Below are 24,252 nucleotides of genomic sequence, written 5' to 3' on the forward strand. Positions count from 1 at the left end.
TTTGAGCTTAAACTGTTTATAAGGTTATATTTTCATTTTTGCTCCTAATTCTGATAAGATTTTTATGCCCCATTTATGGGTACTATGTTTTTTGGTCTGTGCATCCATTCGATTGTCTGTTCGTTCATCCGTCTGTTCATTCCTCTGTTTATCCGTCTGTCCCGCTTCAGTTAAAGTTTTTGGTCAAGGTAGTTTTGATGAATTTGAAGTTCAATCAACTTGAAACTTAGTACACATGTTCCCTATGATATGATCTTTCCAATTTTTAAGCAAAATTAGAGTTTTTACCCCAATTTTACAGTTCACTGAACATAGAAAAAAGATAGTGCGATTGGGGCATCCATGTACTATGGACAGAATCTTGTTTAAATTAAATTTATGAGTGGGAATATGTTTACAATTTTAATTTCATAAATAAAATACACCCTTTGTGAAAAAAAATTAAGTAGTATTGAGACTGCATCATCACTGATCAACTGTAAACAAACCATAACATTCTTGACTTGGTATAAACATAATAAATGAAACATTTGAAAATAGGTCTGGTACAAGTATTTGAAGAGGATAAATCTTGTACCTTGTCATCTTACCAAACTGCTGTAGGAATCAACATATGATTGAAAAGAGATGTGGCATATATGTCCAATTAGATATTTTTACTGTGATTTTGTCTATTAGATTACACAGATTATAAGGAAGAAAGTGACATTACCCCCGGAGAATGAACATAGCGTTATGCCTGACTTTGTTACTGAGGCCCTCAATAGAAGTAAAGAAAGATCAAGACTACAGCTAGAAGAAGAATTTGCAGAAAGTAAGATACAGTTTTTCTGTAAAAATTTAGGATGTATTTTGATGTACCATTGTCAGTTTGCCTTTTTTTTTAATAAATATTAAAGAAGTTGTGGTATGAGTACCAATGAGACAAATCTCCATCCAAGTCATAATGTATAAAAAGTTAACAGTTATAGGTCAAAGTACTGTTTTCAACACAAAGCCATGTCTTCTTGTTAGCTGATAACCTTAATAATTCGATATGTTAAATAAGCAAAGTTTGCTTCACACTTTTCTTCTTTACTGCAGAACAGAATGACTTAGTATTAGGTTATTAGCTTGATAATGATGAGTTGTAACTTACAGAGCTTTTTAGATCTGTTATAAGGGATACCATTTTCAAGTTATCTGATACTTTGAATTGTCAACATGTTGAATGAAAACTAATTTAACTAGTATCAAATGAAAACTACAAGGTTTGACCCCAACAGAATGTACTACTGTGGGGTCATTTATATTCCTTCTTTCCCATTTTCTTGGATTGAGGTTAAAATGTATTTTCATGAATATTTCATTTCATGGTTTTTTAAAAGTCTGCATAAAAGCCTGTAGAAAATTTATAACTAGTTGAACATTTGAATTCATGGGTAACCTATACCCACAAAATTAAAGAAAATTAATATCTGATGAATAATGATGACTTCAAGGTAGTAGTATATATGTGTGTGATGTATTTCTTCTTTAAGAACAAAGGATGATAGAAAAAGAGATAGGTAATACATCGTATGAAGGGGAAGGAATGACAGTAGAGGAATTAGAATTGGAAAAGAAAGAACTGAAGGTAAATCTAAATATAAATAAGAAGACGTGGTATGAATGGAAATGAGACACTTCTCCATCCATGTCACAATGTGTATTAAAAGTTAACAATTAAAGGTCAAAGTATGGCCTTTATCATGGAGCTTTGGCTCAAACCAAACAGCAAGCTATAAAGGGCCTTAAAAAGCCCAGTGTAATTAATTCAAACAGGAATAACATCAGTGTAATCTATATAAAAAAAAGAAAATAAAGAAATGCTTATGAACCACACCAAAAACAACAACTTAACTGAACAACAGGGTCCTGACATGGAAAAGGTGTGTTAAAATACAGCAGGTTTATATGTTTTAACAGGAGCCAACCTTCACCCTAACCTGAGACAGTTTGGTAAAACATAAACTTTTTGTAATGATGTGGCTTTTCTCATTTCTTAATAAAAATGAGAAATTATGGTATGATTGATGATGAGACAAATATCCAGCAGAGATAAAATGATGTTGAATTCTATTCATTGTAAACATAAAAAAGAACTGTCCTCTGAATCTATGAAGACTATTTGAATCTCTTTTGGCCACAATCATTCTAACAATGTAAAGCCAACTGTATCCAATGTAAAGAGTCAATATTAGTACAATTTTTTTTAAAAATATGATACATTAAAGATCCAAATGGTAACTTTTTTCTTAAAAATAGTAATATATTTATGTGTTTGTAGTAAAACAAAGATAACCAATTCCTTTGTAAGAAGGGTACTAATGTTTTAACTGCTTTTATTGTATTTTAATGTAATACCATATGCAAAGATAAGGTCTATATGCAGAAAAGGTATTTTCTATGAAATTGATCATTTTATGAAATAGGAATTAAAAAAAATAAGACTAATATATCTTTTTTTTTTCAAAAAAGAAAAGAGAAGAACTTGCAAAAGAAAAATTACTGAAAGGGAAACCACAGAAAAAGATGGATGAAAAAAGTAAAAAATCTGGTGGCAGTAGTAGTGTGAGGTCTAAAAAATCTAAAGGTGGCAAAGATCCTCTTCAAATGGAAAAGGAGAGAATAAGAGCTTTGAAAGAACAAGAAAAACTGGTAAGATAGATTACATCTAAAAATATTGGTAGAAAACAATATTATTGATACAAAACAATAACTTTGATACAAAACACTATTATTGATACAAAACAATATTATTGATACAAAACAATAACTTTGATACAAATACAAAACAATAACCTTGATACAAAAAAAATACTTTGATACAAAACAATAACCTTGATACAAAACAATAACCTTCATACAAAACAATAACTTTGATACAAAACAATAACCTTCATACAAAACAATAACCTTTATACAAAACAATAACCTTCATACAAAACAATAACCTTCATACAAAACAATAACCTTCATACAAAACAATAACTTTGATACGAAACAATAACCTTTATACGAAACAATTACCTTGATACAAAACAATAACCTTAATACAAAACAATAACCTTTATACAAAACAATAACCTTCATACAAAACAATAACCTTCATACAAAACAATAACCTTCATACAAAACAATAACCTTCATACAAAACAATTACCTTGATACAAAACAATAACCTTCATACAAAACAATAACCTTCATACAAAACAATTACCTTGATACAAAACAATAACCTTCATACAAAACAATGACCTTCATACAAAACAATAACCTTCATACAAAACAATCAAACATTGGAGAAAAATATATACATTCACAAAAAAAAATGGTTACAGAATGAATAATATATATTTTTATTTATGATTTGAAGTCTAATTCACCAGTAAGTATAATAGTTGGTGCATGGTTTTTGCGTAAAGGGCATGATTTTGAGTAAAGGGCATGGTTTTTAGTAAAGGGCATGGTGTATTTTTGGTACACATTTATTGTTCATTTTATAAGTGCATGGTGTTAAAGAATGTCATATAATGCATTTATGCACAATTAACATTTTTAATCAGATTGCATTCAGACCAAATTATATTTTACATGGAACAGATATTGCAAGCCTTGTAAATGAATAAAACAATTTTAAAACAAGGAATATCAGTTTAAAACAAATGTATTTATTTAGACCCCTTTTCATGCCGAAAACAAATTTATTACTACATATATGTTAATCGACTCTTTGCCAATTTTCATAAAATTTCAAAAATTAGATTTATACTTTTTTGTTTGCTTACTATTGTATTTTCAAGCATAGTAAATGTTTTACTTATGTTTGCTTATGTACTTAAAAGAGCATGAATCCTAATGATAATGCTTGAGCATGGGCATTAACAGGATTGCTGTCCGAAGATGCAAGAAATTATAGTTAAAACATACATAATGCATTTGGACATTTAAGGAATGACTGTTATATTTTTCTGACGATGAAGAAATAACATAAAAAATTTGGTGCACATTGAATAACGCGTGTAACGGGTTATTTAACAGTGTGCACCATATTTTTTTATGTTATTTCGAATAGACAGAAAAAAAATTTTACAGTCATTTTTTATAATTTAATTCTAAATTCCATTTTAAACTGTAGAAAACCATGAAAAAACGTTGATGATGTCACGGTCACATGACTTAATTATGTCTATGGGCTGATAACAAAATAACATCAGCCAATAAGAAGACGCGTTACATCCAAAATTAAATTATTTGAATATGTTTCTCATTTGAATTTGAATAATCACTTCTGTTTAACAGAAAAATTTGATCTAAAATCAAAATGTTAAACATATTCCATGTTAATTATAAATGTCATATATTCATGACCAATACTTTTAGAAATGAAATAGACTTTATGTCACTTATACCTGTATATATACAGTTATTTTATGTATAACTTTTTATCAGTTTTGGTGCATGTGGTAAAAGGTTGTCAGCAGAAAACCACATAAAAGTTACTTGTTCAAAACACATTTTGTAAAAGGATCTGCACAGGTTTTAACATCAATTACTATGATTGAAGTGAATATGGAAAGATTTGAAATTGCAGGAATGTACGGTATAATTTTGGTTTTCTTTTTCTGGCAAAATTATTAGAAAAGTATTAATTGGATGCGAGCTCGCTTCCAATTCTATAGCATACTCCTATATAACTTCAAAATATGTTATAAGCTTTAAATCTTAACTTTTTTTTTTCTTGCATCCATTTTCAACATTCAACATTCGTGTTCAACATTCAACATTCGTTAATTTTCAACATTCGATTTTCAACTTTCAACATTCGTTTTCAACATTCAACATTCGTTTTCAACATTCAAAATTCGTTTTCAACATTCGATTTTCAACTTTCAACATTCGTTTTCAACATTCGTTTTCAACATTCAAAAGTCGTTTTCAACATTCCATTTTAAACTTTCAACATTTGTTTTCAACATTCAACATTCGTTTTCAACAAGTTGGTTTGTTCAGTGTATTTAAATTTTTACAAGATGAACTGCGTAATGAAATAACAGTTGCTATTATTTGTTTTTCAAGGAGAAACTTACTCATAAGTTCATATTAAGTAATAAAAAATCTGAATAATGGAGTATCATTTTTGAAAATTATATGTTTATCCCTTAGTGATACTCAAATATTCATTAAAATTCCTTGTATAAATATGCCTACAACTGCTGTGCTGTTATAAATATGGATTAAGAAATATTACTTGATATTGCAGCAACGTATGGAAGAGATTAGAGCATTGGAGGAGAAGATTGCAGCACAATCCAACAGCATGTCTGCTGACGATAAGAAATTTAAAGATAAATTACAGGTAAATTAATTGACTCAATAAGAGTTAAAATCTAAACATTTTTTTATGCCCCACCTACGATAGTAGAGGGGCATTATGTTTTCTGGACTGTCTGTCCGTTCGTCTCGCTTCAGGTTAAAGTTTTTGGTCAAGGTAGTTTTTGATGAAGTTGAAGTCCAATCAACTTGAAACTTAGTACACATGTTCCTTATGATATGATCTTTCTAATTTTAATGCCGAATAAGAGTTTTGAGCCCAATTTCACGGTCCACTGAACATAGAAAATGATAGAGTGAGTGGGGCATCCGTGTACTGGGGACACATTCTTGTTGTTTTTTTTTATCTTATGCCATATGTGTTAATTAGATGTTTTCTATGCCTTTAATTTTCAGCATTTCTAACCTACAGATCATGATTCCAAAGTTAGTCTTGTGACTTTGATCATGATTCCAAAGTTAGTCTTGTGATCTTGGTATGTCATCACTTGTACTTCAGTCCTGTGTTTTTTACTATTTGAATATCACTAAAGGTTAAGAAATGCATGGGCTACAAAATAGAGATTTAATGACTTTGATTGCATCTATCATATTGATTTTATGATAACAGATACAACAGATAAAGTGAAGTCTGCTTATTATCTTGACTTTCAATTAAAAATAGAAGTCAAGGTTCAGGTGAAAACTTAACTGGAGTCATCTTAGAGAATGCAGATGTACTATTTTATTATGAATTTGATAATGTTTTGGGGTAACACAAGTAGTTTCTTCTGACCATGGTGTTTCAAGGCAAAAGGTTTTGTATGATATACTGACTTGGAGTTGTTACTGCTAAATGGTTATTTGTACAGCTTCCACGCTTAAGAAGTTATATAAAAACTGATAATAAATATACATTTATATGACTTTTGTTTTTAGACAGACAATGTAAGTAATGCAGTGTGGTGTTGGAATGGTTTATGTAAAATTGATTTTTACGGAAGAAAGTTTCACTACAGGGTTATTTAGATATGTTGAAACTTATGAGTGATTTTATTGCTAGTATAGAAAATCAGAAATCTGTTCTGGAATTTGTGTGTCTGCATAATACAATTAAAGGGCCAAATAACAATTATTTGTTCCACTGGTACATGTGATAGTTTTTCTAAAGTTATATTTTGATGGTGATATTTTTTCAACATTTTTTATTGTTGAGTTATTATAATTCTCTATTCTGAACTATATGTAATTGGTTGCCAAAATAACTGATAAGTGTCACAAACTCACATTATCAGAGGGTAAGAGAAAGAAATAGATATTAATTGGCAAAAAAGAAAGAATTGAAAAAAACTGGCAAACAATTGAAGAATATATAAATGAACCCCTATCCAGACCCTGATATCAGTTACTATTGGTAAGTTTTCATTGTTCATTTCAATAGACATATGAAATTAAAGAGGTATCTCTGTTTCGTTTTTTTTTTTTTTTTTTCAATAAAAAGAATTAATTTAGGAATTATTCAGATTTGGTGATGGAAAGAATTTTGTAGGTGTCAGATAAAGTAAAACTTTCTTTCTCTTTCTGTTTTGGTTTACAGTTAGTTTATTTTTTTATTTTTGTTGGTGAATAATCATATGATTTAAACCAAGTTTACCATTATACCAACGAAATTGAAGTCTTGTAAATATTCATATGTTATTTATCTGAACTGGATCCTTAATTCAACTGAAAACTCTTAGTCTTGAAATATGTCATTTCACTAAAAGTGTGAACCCAAATGTCATATATTAAAATTCATAGTTATGAGTACAACATACCTTCCGCAGTATTATTTTTTCAGTTAAGCTAGTATTGGCTTTGAGTTTAGGCTTTAGTTTTGTTGATTTATTAAATTATTTTTGTCAACATTGAATGAAAAAAAAATGTTTTTTATAAAAAAAATTATCTTTTACATGTATTTAAAAATTTTAACTTCAGAAAAAAATACTGCTTACTAGAAGTGAATTGATATTGAATTGTTCAGTTAAATTCATTTTTTATATATTCATATTCAACAGGAGGTACAAATGGAATTGGAAAGAATTGAAAGAGAGGCTTACATGGCTGAGCAGACGGAAGCAGATGTCAGGCAGGCATTGAGAGAAGAAAGGATGAAAAGAATGGAAGAAAAAGCTAAACTGAAGAAAGAAGAATTAGCCAGGAAAAGACAGCAGTTGATAGATAGAAAACAACAGGAGAAACAACTGAAAGAGGAGGCTCGACAGAGGGAGCTTCAAAAAATTATGATGTTGATGGATGATGAAGAAAGAAAGAAAAGACAAGAAGAAGAAAGGCTTAAAAAGGAGGAAGATGAAAAGGAAGAAGAAAAGAAGAGAAAGGTAAGATAGATGCATAAAAACTGTTTTTACAAGAAATGTCTATAGAGTTAAAACTTAATAATATAAATTTTTTGTTCTGTCTGCAGCATGACAAATGTGCAAAACAAAAAGAAAAATAAGTATACATGTATTGCTATATTTTTTTGTCTATCATTACACAAGAAAAAAGTCATAATTTCAATGAAATTTTACAGATCACCTTTTATTGACTAATTATAATGAATGTGCTTAATTTTGAAATTTACCTTTTTCCAGGAAATGGAAGAAGAATTTGCCAGGCAAGAAAGAGAAGAAGAAGATAGACGAAGAGCATTAGAGGAAGAGGTATGAACTGTGTATAATTGAGACTCTTTATAGCAGTCATTTGAAGTGGGTTTTATGCCCCCTCCCACATCGTAGGGGGCATTAAGTTTTATCCTTGTCCATCTGTACGTACGTAAGTCCCAAAGTTTGTTTCCGTTCTTTAACTTTTGTTTGTCTCAACCATGTGTTATGAAACTTATACACAATGCTTATTATCACATAATACAGATCTAGTTAGAAATTGGGTGGCGTCACGTTTGTCGTTCTTGAGTTATACCCCTTTCTAAACATAAAAATTGCTTATTACTTTGTTTCCATTCTCTATCTTTAGTTTGCCTCAACCAAATGTTATGAAATGTATACACAATCCTTATTACCACTTAATAAATAAATTTGGTGTATTTACTGTCTTCTGATTGGTTAAAAGTATTAGTTATATTTTCAATGTTGTCAATTTTTATGGCGACACGCCCACTCTGACGTTGTGTATTCATACGCCAACATGTGTGTACATACGTTGTTATTGTTATATCAATAATATAAAAAGTTCTTTGAGCCTTATTTTTGATCGAAAAATTTATTTATAATGAATGGCAATAATTTATTTTGAATTTATTGACCCATAAAATTAATTTTTGACTCTTCACATGTTACATAATCCGCTTCGCGGATTATTCAATGTGAAGAGTCAAAAATTAATTTTATGGTTCAATAAATTCAAAATAAATAATAGCCATTCATTAAATACAGATCAAATTCAAAATTGGGTGGCATCACTTTTACCGTTATTGAGTTTTGCCCTTTCTAAACACAAAAATTGCTGAATTTTTGGTTTCCGTCCTGTAACTTAAGTTTGCTTCACCCAAATGTTATGAAACTTATACACAATGCTTATTACTATATAATACTGATCAAGTTTGAAATAGGTAGGCGTCACTTACACCGTTCACGAGTTATGCCCCTTTATCCTTTATAAATATAAAAAAAAATACTGAATTTTTGGTTTCCATTCTCTAATTTTAGTTTGCCTCAACCAGATGTTATGAAACTTATAAACAATGCTTATTACCATAAAATTCATTTCATGTTTGATTGTTGATGGTGTCAGTTTCACCAATCTAGACTTATGCTTGTTTGTGAATGGAAAAATTGTTGAATTTTTCGTTTCTGTTTGCTAACCAAATGGTATGAGACTTATACACAATACATGTACTTATTACATCAAATTTGGGTAGCATTAATGTTACTGTACTTCAGTTATGTCCCATGGACACATTTCCCATTTATTTTATGAAAAGATGAGGATATTCTTGCATGTTTATTGATTGCTTTGTCAATTTTAAAAGGGACAAGGACCTTTTTTGTGAAGTCAGTATTAGACCTCAATTTTTACAGGAATTTGGCATAGGGCTTATATTTTTGTTGGAATTCAGGATTTACTCCCATTGGGAGTTTGGAATTCAGGGTTAATTTATCAGGATCCATGAAAAAATGATTACTTCTGGACACCACATCCTACCAACCCTCATTTGGTGATAATGTATTTATTAGCAATACTAGATCTACAAAGAAGTTGTCAATTGCCTCTTTAGAGGAGTTAGTTTTTGCTCTTTAATAAGATTTTTACCTATAGTTTATGTTTTAGTCTATAATCTTCAAAACTTAAAGGGAAATTTTAAACAGCAAAAATGATATCTTGTATATTTTCTTAGATATCTTTATATGTATATTATAGTCTTTTTTAGAGTGCTTGCGTCTTTCTGTTAAAATAATTTTTAAGACTGAATTATTTTTGAAACCATCATTGTAAAAGTCAGACAGTTTTCTCCATAACTTTGTATTTATATGCAGATTGAACAAGAGGAGCTGAGAAGAATTCAAGTGGAGCAAGATGAAATAAGAAAACAACAAGAAGTTGTTCAAGCTCAGAAAGAGGCTCTGTTAGAGGAACAGAGGAGAAAGAGGTAAGACATGCATAATTAATCGTTTGATTGGTTGATTGTTGATATTTGAGTGCCACATTTGGACTATTTCCTGGTGGCCATTCTTTATTGGTGGAGGAAGCATGAGTGCCCAGAGAAAACCATAGACTTTCAATAGAAAAACGACAGTCATAGTCAATTAGGATTGGAGTCAAGTGCACTTGTACAGGTTGGGTTCAAACTCACAACCTCAATGTTGACAGGCTTGTTATTACAGTTGTAGAACTATTTAGACCACTTGGCCAACCCCAACCCCCCCAACCCCCCAATCTCCATGCTTAATTGAATTAGACCATTAGATTTCAAATTTAAATTGTCTTACATTTAAAAAAAAAATAGTTTAAAACTTGATAATTGCACCTTGAAAAATTAATGCAACAAGTAAGGGATTTTACAATAGACAACTTTTGAGTTCAATGCAATTCCTTCAAAAATTACGAATTATTAGGCAAATTGCATGGTCATAATTGACAATCAGCACTGCTGTCATTAGGGAATTGTGATTAAGTACCTACAGAACAATTATCCTGCACAATGACGATCACTATGACAATTGATGAACATATATAGTGCAGGGATACGGGTATTATATAGAACCTTGTGAATTCAATCTTTCTGTACAAAACTTTCACAATCCTTACTGAATCTAGTATATCAATGGTCATATTTGTTGTAACAGGGAACTCGCTGCTTTAGAGGAACAAAGACAAGTGGAAGAATTGGATAGAAAACAACAAGAAGAATTGAAGAGACAGGCAGAAGAAAGGGCAAGAATAAATGAGGTAGCTTATTTGTTTTACACATTTAAACCTTTCTAAACAGAATCATGTAGATAGTAATTTGTTATAGTAAGATAGCACTTAATATAATTTTTAGGACAGGGTATTTATGATCCAATTTCATTTGTTAGTGTTCTTGCAAAACATTGGTTTGTCATGCATACATAACAAAATTTAGTTTTATGAACCAATTATTAATGATATAGTTAGTTGTATACATTTGAAACAAAGACAGATTGAGAAGAGGTCATCATGAATAATTAAATATAGTTCCAGCATCGACTATTTACATATTCATAAGGAAAAGTTATATTGGGAACTGAATATGACATAGAAATATACAGTCAATGCATTTTAACTGTTTTAATAGAACAAGTGAAGTATAAATTTAAATACAGGTGAACATTTGCAATAGTTGTTCTTGTTTTATTTGTCCCTCCAAGCATTCTTGTATTTTGAATTCTTAAAATTAAAAGTTTTTTTCTAAATAGATGTGCAGTTCAGGTGCATCAGTAGGCAGTGCCAGCTTTCCACTTGTTTATGTTTATAGATGTTTAGTGATAAGTCAAACATTGTATGCATTTTTCTTAAGTTTATTAATATTTGACAGATTTATTGCTCTTTGAAAAAAAAATCATTAAATGAGAATTTTTTTTTTGCGTCAAGTTTCATCTTATAAGTTCTTTTCAACATAAGTGGTTTGATGAAAATAGTTCCTGTCCAGACTTTAAAAGTAATTTTTGTCAATATTGACTTGCTTCTTACCGCTGAGGTTAAGATATCCAATCATAGTACTTATTTATCGTAGGACATCTGTCCCTTTGGAACAAATCCTAACTGAAGTATTTGACTATTTATCGTAGGACATCTGTCCCTTCGGAACAAATCCTAACTTAAGTATTTGACTATTTATCGTAGGACATCTGTCCCTTCAGAACAAATCTTAACTTAAGTATTTGACTATTTATCGTAGGACATCTGTCCCTTTGGAACAAATCCTAACTTAAGTATTTGACTATTTATCGTAGGACATCTGTCCCTTCGGAACAAATCCTAACTGAAGTATTTGACTATTTATCGTAGGACATCTGTCCCTTCGGAACAAATCCTAACTTAAGTATTTGACTATTTATCGTAGGACATCTGTCCATTCGGAACAAATCTTAACTTAAGTATTTGACTATTTATCGTAGGACATCTGTCCCTTCGGAACAAATCCTAACTTAAGTATTGACTATTTATCGTAGGACATCTGTCCCTTCGGAACAAATCTTAACTTAAGTATTTGACTATTTATCGTAGGACATCTGTCCCTTCGGAACAAATCCTAACTTAAGTATTTGACTATTTATCGTAGGACATCTGTCCCTTCGGAACAAATCCTAACTTAAGTATTTGACTATTTATCGTAGGACATCTGTCCCTTCGGAACAAATCCTAACTTAAGTATTTGACTATTTATCGTAGGACATCTGTCCCTTCGGAACAAATCCTAACTTAAGTATTTGACTATTTATCATAGGACATCTGTCCCTTCGGAACAAATCCTAACTTAAGTATTTGACAGAATTAAATAACCTTTAGGCTTAATCCGTTTGCCAGATACTGTAAATTAATATTCGTATAGAACAATGTAGAAAGAGACAAATATTTGACTGTTATTACAGCTTCTACAATTAGAAGAGGAAGTGAGAGAAAGGATGAAACAAGATACAGAAAAACGAAGAGAAGAAGCCATACAGAGACGAGATACAAATATTGATGCCAAATCTAATCTGAACAAGATACGACATAGTCAGGGAATTAACAGAGCTTTTGTATACTCATATTTTATAAACTGGCCAATGGAAACTTATATGAGGTAATTTCAGTATGATCACGAGCTATTGAATGTTAATATTTGCCAGGTGTATAAAAAAAAATCTTATGATTCTGATATTAAGCTTTCTGACAGCCATTTCATTTGACTGGCACCCACAAAAGTATTTTATGTTTGATACAAATTACAAGAATACTTTAGAAAATATACATACCTGACAAACATACCTGACAATACAAGTAAATTTGAGTATCATTAGAAAAAAAAAAAAAAAAAAAAAAAAAAAAAGCTAAAAAGTTCTGACAGGACATTACAAGGAATCCAACAGCCTGATAACTTGTCTTTTTTTAATTCCAGACCTATTGGAGAACAAGAAAAGAAGAAGAAAGAAGCTAAACTTAGAGAAAAGAGAAAGAAGGCTCGATAAATGTTGTTAATGACAGTCTTTCAAACTAAAGAAAACAATTTAAAGTTAAAAGAATGATACATTTTGACCAGATTTATTCTGTATCTATCCACAATATATTTATCAAAATTTCTTGTCAAGTTTAAGTACTAGAACTTTTCAAAATATGTCTGTTTATTAGAAATTAATTAAATGCAATTCTAAAATTACCGCACAGTTATTCCTATTAAACATGAAAAAGCTTAAATTTACATTTAGATGCTTTGCAGCTTGACTTTTTTTACCTGATTTTTGTTGAGAGGTATATAGTTTTTATGTTGTTATTCTGAAACAGTTTATAGAATTTACCACTTGATAGCTTCTGTTGTAATAGGCAACCATTAAGACAAAGAAGTGCAATTTTATCAATGCTCTGTAAATTTAGATTTTACATTAGTTTTTTTAATGTCTCTCCATCTTATATGCAGTGTATGAAAATTGTATGCTATACCATATAACATGTATAAAGCTGATGCCAAGTAGATTGGAAAAGTAAATAAATGAAATCTATGAAAAGACATGAAAAAACAAAATTCTCACTTCTTGTTTTATCTCATGCACTAGATGATTAAAATTAATGGAACAGTAGGTCGTTAGAATTCATTTGATTCTGATACATTTTGTATGTCATAAAAAGAGATTTATGCATAGAAAAAAGTAAGAAATCTAGCAAATCATTTTTTAAATCCTTAAATGGTAAAAAAAAAAAATTATTACTTTTTTTTTAAATTGCTTACTGCTTTTAGAAAAAAATATTTTGAGAACACTGGAAAGAGAATCTCTATATTCAAAGTTGACTTAGGAAATGGTCAAGAATGATTTTAATGCTAAGTGCCTTATATGAGAAAAATATTATGATCAATAGAGTGTTTTTCCTAAACACCCATCGATATTCATTTCACATATTTTAACTCTATTTTTTATGCTCATTCTCTTGTAAAACTGTTAATGCAATATTTTTTATCGATATATATAAATATATTTTTGATGAAAGTGGAAATAAATCTCTCAATTAAAAATTAAGTTTGGAAAAGGACATAAATTATAATTATCTATACTATTAAACGAGAAGACCTCATTTTTGGTGTCGCTTCTCTTCTTTCCACAATAAATTAATCAACACGACTCTGTGTCCTATATGTACAGTGCATAGTCGCATTTGTCATCCATTCATATGATTATTCAGATTGAGTTATTTTGGGAGAAAAACGAGAAAAAAGGCATCCGGATATTGTCCCGTCATTGGATGAAATTTTAAGTCAGATTATACTTCCGGTTTGCGTTTTTCTGTATACTTTGAACAAACAAATAGTACGAATAAAGTGTATTTTAATTCTGTTCAGAGTTTATTAAATGGAGAGGGTCTGTATACTATGTCAATTGACCACCATGGATCGATTACTAAACTAAGAATTGAAAGTAAATACACTTTATTTATATAGTAATATACAGATAAGCGCTAAAATTATTCATGTGAACTTTTGATACCTTTTCTGAAATTCTCCATTCATTAAATATTTTACAAAATTCATTGATAACAAAAAAAAAAAGATGTGGTATGATTGCCATGTTGAGACAACTCTCCACAAGAGACCAAAATGACACAGAAATTTACGACTATAGGTCACCGTACGGCCTTCAACAACGAGCAAAGCCCATACCGCATACTCAGCTTTAAAAGGCCCCGAAATGACGATGTAAAAAAATTCAAACGAGAAAACTAGCGGCCTTATTTATGTACAAAAAAAAAAGGAACGAAAAACAAATATGTAACACACAAACAAACGACAACCACTGAACTACAGGCTCCTTACTTAAATGTTCATAACATACTAAATGTATGTTCATATTGAAATTGATAGAAAACCAAAAATTGGGAATTTTGAAAATGAAGGAGGAGGTATAAAACTTCTAACAACACTTTACATACTTTTAACTCCGCTCGGAATGCCCACGATTTCGCGGGTGTGTTCTAGTGTTAATAAAATTGAGGAAATATATTAAAAAAAATGTAGGACAAATAGAGTGGTTTTCCATAACAGTGTCTTAAGCAATGTCTTAATCCATTATACATATTAAACTCTCTTTTTTATGCTCATTATATTGTTTATCTCTTTCTTGCAATAATTTTTTATAGAAACATTTACATATGTGTTTATTGGGTTAGGTAAATATATTTTTTATTTCTGCCTTTTATACAATAGATTTTTTATTCCGTCCTTTTGCATCTTTCAAACTGTGATCAAAATATTTATTTATAGAATTATATGTTTATCAAAAATTTGTTATCAGTTTATATATTTTTACAAAATGAGAATAAAAACTATTGATTATGATGTTCATTTCTTTGAAAAGATTGTTACCTGCTTTGATACTGATATAATCTTTAAAAAAAAAAAAATCAGGAGATGCGATATGATTGCCAATTAGACAACAATCCACCAAAGGTCAAATAATGTGGATGTAAGCAAGTGGCCTTCAACTTTGAAAAAAATCCATGCCATGTTTCAAAATTCACAGAGACTATCAGCTACTGAAGCCTTTTGTTTATACAAGATGCACTCATATATTTACAGAGAAATACAAAAAAATTAAAGCTTTAAGGGCCTTGATAGTTGAGTTGTCTAATTAGTTGTTTTCGAAATCAAGGTTTTCATAAACAATCACAATTTAAAGATTCTTTTGAGTGGGACTGTCTCCCCAACACCAAACAAATTTTTCAGCCCTAAACATTATCACTAGAAAACAGTCAACCTGTAAAAAGATACATTAATTTAAAATCTACTTGTATAAATCAATGTAGAATATGTCCTACACCAAGAAAATTCCTATTTGCTACAATTAATGGCAGTCTATGTAAGGTGTGCCTGATCATTTTTGTCGAGCTTGTGACTTTGTTACAGAAAGCTCGACATAGGGATAGCTAACCCGCAGCGGCTACTAGAGCAGCTACTACTGCAGCATTAGCTAACTTCTTAAAAGCTTTTAAATATTTTAGAAGGTGGAAGACCTGGATGCTCTGTATTTTGTATATAGTTGCCTCATGTTACAAAGTTTCTGTTTATCACATGTCCATTGTCCTTTACCTCATTTTCATGGTTCAGTGATTTCTTGAAAAAAGTTAAGATTTTTTATAATGTTTAATTTCTCTCTTATTATGAGTTATAGGATATAACTATATTTGGTTTGTGCATAGCTTGCAAGGTCCTCATGACCATTAGACAGTTTTCACTTGAACTCATTTCTTGGATCAGTGAACAAGGTTAAGTTTTGGTGGTCAAGTCCATATCTCAGATACTTTAAGCAATAGATCTAGTATATTTGGTGAATATAAGGATTGTAAGGTGTACATGTCCAACTGGCAGGTGTCTTCTGACCTTGACCTCATTTTCATGGTTCAGTGATTAAAGTTAAGCTTTTGTGTTTTGGTCTGTTCTTATACTGTATGCAATAGGTTTACTAAATTTGGTGTATGGAAATATTTTAGGTTGTACATGTCAGGCTCTAGGGTTTTATTTGCCCTTGATCTCAATTTCACAGTTAATTGTCCAGTGTTTAGTTTGTTTGTTTTGTCTGTTTTTCTTCAACTATTAGCAATAGGTCAACTATATTTGTTGTATGGAAGAATTATAAGCTGTACAAGTCTGCCTGACATGGATCATCTGACCTTGACCTCATTTTCTGTTTCTTAGAAACTATAAGCAATAGGTCAACTATATTTAATGTATTAAATGATTGTAATGTGTACCGGTACATGTATTTCTAGCATGGTTTATATAACCTTGACCTCATCTTCTTGGATCATATTAAGTTTATGTGTAGTTGTAGTACAGTTTTATAGTTAGAACTATCAACATAATATCAATGATTTGTAAAGCAGGTGAAAAATTTCAATGAGTTCAATATTTGATACTTTTTTTATTTATTTCTGGTCGTACACTAATAACTTCTTGCATCAGAAAAGACATGATTAAGAACCGTAAAAATAAGCAAACAACAATGAACCACAACATACCTAAATAATGCAAAATTTAACACAAAAAATTAAATTACCAGTAACAAAAATAAATGAAACTTGACAGGACAGTTTAAGAAGTTTGAATGAAATGCTCCCCTTCATCTATGAAGGTCACATTATTAGACATCCATTGCCAACATCTACATCATTCAGTCTCAGATGGGCATTTGTCTTGTTGACAACCATATCAAATCTTATTTTTATACAATGGGACTGTTATAAGTTTTTATATTTTTTTATATTGTCTTTATATTGTATAAAAAAGTTAAACAAAAAAAAAAGTTAAAAGTAAACAGCATAATTCAGTTCTTCCTTATAATAATACATTGAATATTGATTTTTTTTAGCACAAATGTGCTAAAGGGAAATAACTTTAGTAAGATGTAGATCCTAGTCCAAATTTTGTATGCCAGATTTCAAACTACACAGTTAAATGATGATAAAAATATGTTTATTTACAATAAATACATAGGTTATATACATAAATGATAGTAATTATCACCAATCATTGTCATCATCACAATCGTCTATTGTATTTTCTTTCATTGCACGGTCCATTACATCTGATATTGATTTTTTAGGTGGTTCTTCTAATTCTGTTTTTACTGTACCAATTTTTGATAGGTTCCATTCTAATTCTGAAAAAAAATATATACAAATTTATTTATATAATTTTATTAACTTTTTTTCCAATACATGTTTTATACTAATAATGATTATTTTGTGATACCATTCAGAGAATGTAACTTCCATGAAAAACTTTATATTTCATTTCTTCAAAAGATGTTTGTTTACTTTGTTGTATGTCTACACTCTAGTAACTGTTTTCCATCAGAAATCCATACTCAGAATTTACTGCAACTTTCTTAGAATATTCATCAATCTATCAGTGGGAAGTAATATTATAAAGCATTGGTTGTAGTTGATTCCATTGGAATACTAGACAAAGGAAGACAACTCCAAAATTTTAAGATGACTTTAATGTCTTTCGTGCCATGTGGAGATCACCTGTGCTTCAAGTTTAAGCTCTTATAATATACAAGATAATGGAGTGTGTTTCCAAGCTAGAATTTCTATATATGTTCAATACTTTAGGAATATTATCTAAACTCATATTTTACTATTGGGTTGTAGTCTATTTGACACATTCCCCATTTTCATTTTAGAACAGATATTAAATTCTTGCACCTTGCAAAAGTAATGTTATTTTCTTGACAAGTATAACATCATTTTGTGACTTGAAGATCTGAGCATACATTTCATTCATAAATTTCTGGAAATGTTCATGGATAGGATTATTGAATGTTATGATCAATGCACTACTGGGGGCTGATTTTTTTTTGTTGGTACTCAATTTCTTGGATTCTGAGAGAATTGTCTTTTGGCATGTTTGGTAGATATTTGATTTTGTTAATCGACGTCTTGGAAACACCTATTGTTGTATGACGTCAGATGAGTGAAATAACCACATTTATTTCACATGTGAGATTATCGGTTCTTATTTCACTGGGAAATCAATGTAATTCATGTCAACCAATGTAATAAACATATATAATTGGTTCCTACTAACTGAAACTACTGCAAAACTAGCTAGAAAGTTTAAATATTCCAAGTTAAATACTTTTTTTCATATATCTACGGTTTGAACCTTCTAAAACATCACAGCTATTTTTGGCATTAAAAGGCCTTTATAATCTAACACTCTGCATAAGTTATATATCATGACCTACCATCTTGCGTAAAATTCATTCCACCAAATTCATGTGGTCCTATAAACTGTTTCTTCATATCTCCTTCATAATACACAAATATTGTTGGTAAGTTTTTGTCTGGATAATTAGGAATGCACACAGATGATACACTTCTCAAAAATTTAACTTCAGGGAATTTCCCCGCTAAGTTCATGATATGTTGATTGATTAACTTACATAAAGGAATACTGAAAAAGAAAATGAAACATATATTATCTCACCTATAGGCTATTTTATATACACAGTTTGACTATTCACTCAAAAGAAATTGATTTACTTTTCAACTTGTCAATCTGCTACAAACTTGCACAGTTGAGTTTATATTTCTGCTTTTTGCAATATGTTTTTTTTTTATTTGAAAGTATAGTCATAGGGTACTCAAACCTTTATATAATATATAGTCACCATTAATACCTTTGTCTAGGAACCTGTTGTCCAGTGGTTGTCATTTGTTGATGTAGTTCTAAGTGTAACTGTTTTTTGTGTTGTATATAGATTAGACCGTTGGTTTTCCTGTTTGAATTGGTTTTCACTTGTCATTTTGGGGTCCTTAAAAGCTTGCTATTTGGTGTGAGCCAAAGCTCCATGTTGAAGACCGGTCTTAGATCTATAATAGTTTAGAAACTACTTTCTATATATGTCACTTTGGATAAATTCATGTAATATTTTCTAATCTTTAAATTTTTTGTGTTTTTAAGTACGGTAACACATTTATGTCATTACAATGAATTTCAAAATTAATTTTACAAATCTGTGTTTAAAAATTACTTACTCATTTTTATACACATGTAAAACTACCCATACACCTTCCCCTGCTTGGTTAACTTCTGTTACATAATCTACTTTTGATATTTCTTTGACACATCCAAATTTGGCTTTCATACTGGCTTCCCTCATTTCTGCCATTCTTTGTCTCCTGTGATATAAAAATGAATTTAATGACTGAATTAATTATAGAACATGATAAGACTTGTTGTCTAGCAATCAGGTATGATGTTTTTATAGTAAATCTGATGTTAGTGATGTACGTGTCTTGACTGATACTTAAGTCTGAAAAAACATGGTTTATTACATAACTGAAATTTGCTTTGAACAAGCTTTAAGTACATTAAATGTTTTTAGATACCTAAATTGAAGATTTTTGGCCATGGTGAGTCCTTTAGGTAAGAAGAAAATATCTTATATAATTTATATATTTTAGTCTCCATGTCCATGATGACCTATAAATAAAGCTATGAAAAGACATTAAATACAGATTACTTTCAAACTTATGCTGTAAAATGATATTGATATGTGTGTTCAGTTTATACAAAAAAAATCAATCTTGATGCATCTTTTGACTTATTTAATTGTGAGTCCAGACAGATGTTCATGAGTTCAGGACTCATGGACTTGCCTTAGTGAGAATCCTGTGCTTTTTCACAATTTTTGTTAGTCTTTGCATGCTACAATGTACATGTCGATCTGATGAATTATCAACCAATTATAAAATTGAATGAAATAATAGTTAACACAAACTTGTGTTTTAGAAATAAACATGAGTCCACAAGAATTGGCTAGGAAAATCTTACCTGTATGCTTCAAAAATTCTTTCTTCTTCTTCATCAATATCATCCTCTTTTTCATTCAATTCATCTAAAGTCATGTCATCAAATGCTTTACCTATAATAAACAAATTCAGAATGCATCCTGGGTAACATTTTCAAAAGTTGTGATTGTTTTAAAACGTGATTAACAAAAGAAATTCAACCAATGACAAAATGTTATTTTCATTTTGGTGTACGAACAATGAGATTACAAACAGTCCTCTAGATTTTGAAAAGGTGATCAGCTGATCCTTTTTAATACAATATGTTATATTGTTTATTTTTCTTAAATGCTTAATTAATTAACAGTACATTTTTGTAAGTTACAATTATTTTCTTACACTATCTTAATAAAGTATTGTCTAATGTCAGTGGCTGTCAAACTCAAGTCCACAAAAATGTCTCACTTTTCAGATTTGAATTATAACATTCATGACATACTTAAAGGTAGTCGTATATCAGAATAATATGTTTCATTGTCTGATTGGCAATCATACCATAACATAATCTATAAGAAAACCACTTCAGATATATATATAGCATCACATTAACATGATACTAAAAGGCCCGGGGGAGAACAGTTGTTCTTTTTGACATACATGTAATGGCCAAGTTTGGTTCCAAATGACCATGAGATAAATTGAATGTGTATAAATGCATTTGATATAAATGGATCAGATTACTAAGAAATTTTACCATGTGATTTTTCATCTATTGTGTTTTCTACCATACTAATGATATCATCCTCTGTGATTTCTTTCTCTTCTTTTGGTGGAAGAATTCCTTTCTGTCGGAGAATATCATTCCACTGTGTATCTGCATTTGGGTCCTAAAATATAATATTTCATGAATACAATGTATACATATAATAACAGTATGTGCAATCCATAATATCTCACAGTGTACATAAGGCCTTCTTAAGCTACAATGTACATGTTGTGAAACAGTGGTGCAAATACATGAGATAGCTTACTAGATGTATCCTTCAGTTGAGTCTAAAGCTCAGTATTTTGACATAGATAAAATTAAAACCTTGATGCATCTTTGGGTTCAAAAGAATTGGTAAATGTTATTGTAATATAAACATACAATGTTGTGTATCTTACAGTCAGGTATTTTCTAATAAGAATGGGTTACACCAGTCAGACTGACACCCAGCTGTCGATTCTAAAATATCAAACGTAAACCCATCACTCATTTTGTCACTTACCATGCTACATGTACATATTTCCAAGATTTGTGAATCACATGTATTTGCATATAAATAATAAAAGATAAATCTAAAATGGAAAATGAAAACAGAGACCTACATGTACACAACAACATAACCAAAAGAGTAGAAAACAGCCCAAGGTATAGTTCTGGTCACAGGTACAATTTCTAGGCTTATTCATCTTATACTTAAGACAATGGTGGTTCCATGAGGAGGGTTCTGGGGGGAACCCCTTTTTTGGGACACTCAATGCATTTGAAATTATGGGCACATATACATGTAGTTGGAACATTCCCCTCCCCCTCTTTTTTCATCCGATGTCAGGAACCCACATTTTTGAAAATGCCTGAATCCGCTCAAGTAACTACAGAGAGGCCCATTTCCTGATGTCAATTGAAATTATATGCAAATTTTACTATTTGAAAAGCAGATAAACTACAGACTTCATCATAATTTTTGACAATTTTCAGTGATGCGCGTTGTATTGTGTTATATTGCGTATTGACATTTTCCTCTGTGTGAATGGAGGTGTGCCTTGATTGGCAGAACTACGATTACAGATACAGTGATCGAGATTTCTCAAAATTAATTATGTAAAAAGTTATTTTCAAACATTATAAGTAACGCCATATTAAATAACTTACGTCCATGTTTATATTTTAAGCTTGGAATGATATCAGAGCTTCTGGAAACTGTTACTCATATGATATTTCACACATGGATCGGTTGATAAACAGGAAGTCCTCAATATTACCATATAAGGAAATGTAAATATCGGCTCGGATCAGGTTTTTATTTCCGGATTGATTACAATTAAGCAAGTGCTCGAAATATTCAGGAACTTATATATTAGATATATACTGTTCCCAGAAATATTGTATCTTTAAATTTCTATCATTTTTGTGAACTCTAATGTAAAATAAATTTCTATATTTTTTTTACGTGGAAATCAGCTTAACTGATAAAATCGAAAAAGCAGTATCCACGGTAAACAACTTCTTGCGGTGATTTAAACTATAATTCGTGTACATTTTGACATAAATAAATACTTTTAAGCTTACCTAGGACTATAAATCAAGGATGTACAGATAATCCCAGATAATTTTATTTATTAGCGATTATTCGTACCCAATTTCAACTTATTTATGGTATTTTTTATCATGAGTAAACTGCATGTGGTTCAGAGTAAGGAAAGGATAAATGGGGGTTCCAACTATAAGTCCCCATTCAAATGCATTGATCGTCCAAAAAAGGTAGGGTTCCAATCCCCAGAGCCCCCACTAGGTCCGCCACTGTGTACACAAATCCTAAATCTGGGACATAAGATAGTCATACCAGTGTTTATCCTTAGGTTAACATAACCAGAGCAGGTTTTCGATCCTTAAATTGGTAGTCGGAACTTAATTAGGGGTAAAATTTCTTCAAATATTGATATAAATAAAAACAATTTTTCTCTTTTGTAACTTTTTAAACGGCGTAAAGGTAGCCAGGCCGCGGTTTAACAACAGTTGGTCAGTTTTCTTCTCGAGGTTTTCTTCGTATTTAGTTTACATTGTGTCATTATGATGTTCATGCAGTTATATTTCATTCTACATTATCGTACTAACTGCAGCTGTTTACATCAACGTCTTTTTATTCAGCGTATTTGACTCTATTCATATTGTAATTTCCCTGTCAACATTCTTTTAGTTTTTAGAGAATATAAAGCATCTATCTACCATACAGCTAGTCTTCGGCAAGGAGCAACTCTGATTCCGTCATGACTAACTGTCAAATACTTCAAATTGGACTTAAAAAAAAAACAAAAATTAAGATTTATGTTAATTTGATTTAAAAACGAAAATGAAATGAAAATTGGCAGACAGCAAACCACGAAAACCTCGGAAATATAATGAGCTCAAAAATAGCGAGAGTCGCATTGATCATGTTGTGAGTTCAAATGTTTATGAACGATCAATCCTGTAGGACAGTTGGTAAAGGTTTGACTTATCAGCAACCAGAAAAAAAAACAACTTTAAACAGTATGATTCAGTTCACATCCCTTAGAGTAAAACACCAGAGTCTTGATTTCTTTAACATTTAATATGAAAATCAGGAGAAGTGGTGTGATTGCAAATGAGACAAATTTTGCGATCCACCAAAGTTCAAAAGTATGTATTTGACCTGTTTATAATGTATGGTTACCACTTGAATTACCATGGTCATGTCAATGCTATACATCCACACGAACTTGGCAAACGGGGCATACAATAAAGTTTTGTTCCCACAGTGAATTTTGACGAAAGTTTATATACAATTCTAAGCTTTTTTACCTTGTCAATTCAACTGTAAAAAAACATCTACCCGAATGTGCTACTTTAAGAGATATAAAGGGTAGATATTTTAGCAATTTACTGGACATTTCGGTTTCTTTGGCATTTCTTTTCCGGGAATGGACGGACAAACTTAACTTTTCTGTTTCAATACATTAATTCAAGCGAAGTTTAGTAAAAAAACAAACCATCTAGAATATCTTTGCTACACAAGATCAAATAAATGTGTTTTGCGTTTGTATGGACAACAATTCTTTGGAAATCATACATTTTTTTATCATAATTAAATGATTTATAAAGAAAAACCGGTGTTTGTAACACAGGCACTGTGA

The 24,252-nt window shown here is 30.4% G+C and overlaps 2 protein-coding genes across 5 annotated transcripts in view; one reads left to right on the plus strand and one right to left on the minus strand.

Moving 5' to 3' along the window:
* Positions 1 to 13,162, plus strand: part of LOC143047767 (uncharacterized) — a 35,105-nt gene extending 21,943 nt beyond the window's left edge. For 3 of the 4 annotated variants that reach the window (XM_076221013.1, XM_076221016.1, XM_076221014.1), the window contains 10 exons: positions 679 to 814; positions 1,521 to 1,615; positions 2,500 to 2,679; positions 5,285 to 5,380; positions 7,392 to 7,712; positions 7,968 to 8,036; positions 9,867 to 9,979; positions 10,677 to 10,779; positions 12,444 to 12,637; positions 12,953 to 13,162. In XM_076221013.1, coding sequence (XP_076077128.1) covers positions 679 to 814; positions 1,521 to 1,615; positions 2,500 to 2,679; positions 5,285 to 5,380; positions 7,392 to 7,712; positions 7,968 to 8,036; positions 9,867 to 9,979; positions 10,677 to 10,779; positions 12,444 to 12,637; positions 12,953 to 13,022 — 1,377 coding nt within the window. In that variant the 3' untranslated portion in view covers positions 13,023 to 13,162. The remainder of the gene's footprint in view (positions 1 to 678; positions 815 to 1,520; positions 1,616 to 2,499; positions 2,680 to 5,284; positions 5,381 to 7,391; positions 7,713 to 7,967; positions 8,037 to 9,866; positions 9,980 to 10,676; positions 10,780 to 12,443; positions 12,638 to 12,952) is intronic. The other variant, XM_076221017.1, reaches the window with a different exon arrangement.
* A 4,325-nt stretch (positions 13,163 to 17,487) lies between these two features.
* Positions 17,488 to 22,382, minus strand: LOC143047769 (phosducin-like protein 3). Its single transcript, XM_076221018.1, has 6 exons — positions 22,253 to 22,382; positions 21,092 to 21,224; positions 20,381 to 20,471; positions 19,582 to 19,725; positions 18,789 to 18,997; positions 17,488 to 17,696 (listed from the first exon to the last, which is right to left on the minus strand). The coding sequence occupies exons 1-6, from the start codon at positions 22,256 to 22,258 to the stop codon at positions 17,557 to 17,559; spliced, it is 723 nt and encodes a 240-aa protein (XP_076077133.1). The 5' UTR covers positions 22,259 to 22,382; the 3' UTR covers positions 17,488 to 17,556.
* Positions 22,383 to 24,252: the final 1,870 nt, after the last annotated feature.

Source organism: Mytilus galloprovincialis, chromosome 10, assembly GCF_965363235.1.
Source record: "Mytilus galloprovincialis chromosome 10, xbMytGall1.hap1.1, whole genome shotgun sequence".
In the NCBI taxonomy this organism is placed as follows: domain Eukaryota; kingdom Metazoa; phylum Mollusca; class Bivalvia; order Mytilida; family Mytilidae; genus Mytilus; species Mytilus galloprovincialis.

What these genes read in the sequence shown, in the direction of transcription:
- LOC143047769 (XM_076221018.1), bottom strand. An exon ending in AATAGATGAAAAATCACATG is followed by an intron (nt 20,472 to 21,091) that starts GTAAAATTTCTT and finishes TGTTTATTATAG; the next exon opens with GTAAAGCATTTGATGACATG. An exon ending in AATGAATTTTACGCAAGATG is followed by an intron (nt 17,697 to 18,788) that starts GTAGGTCATGAT and finishes ATTTTTTTTCAG; the next exon opens with AATTAGAATGGAACCTATCA.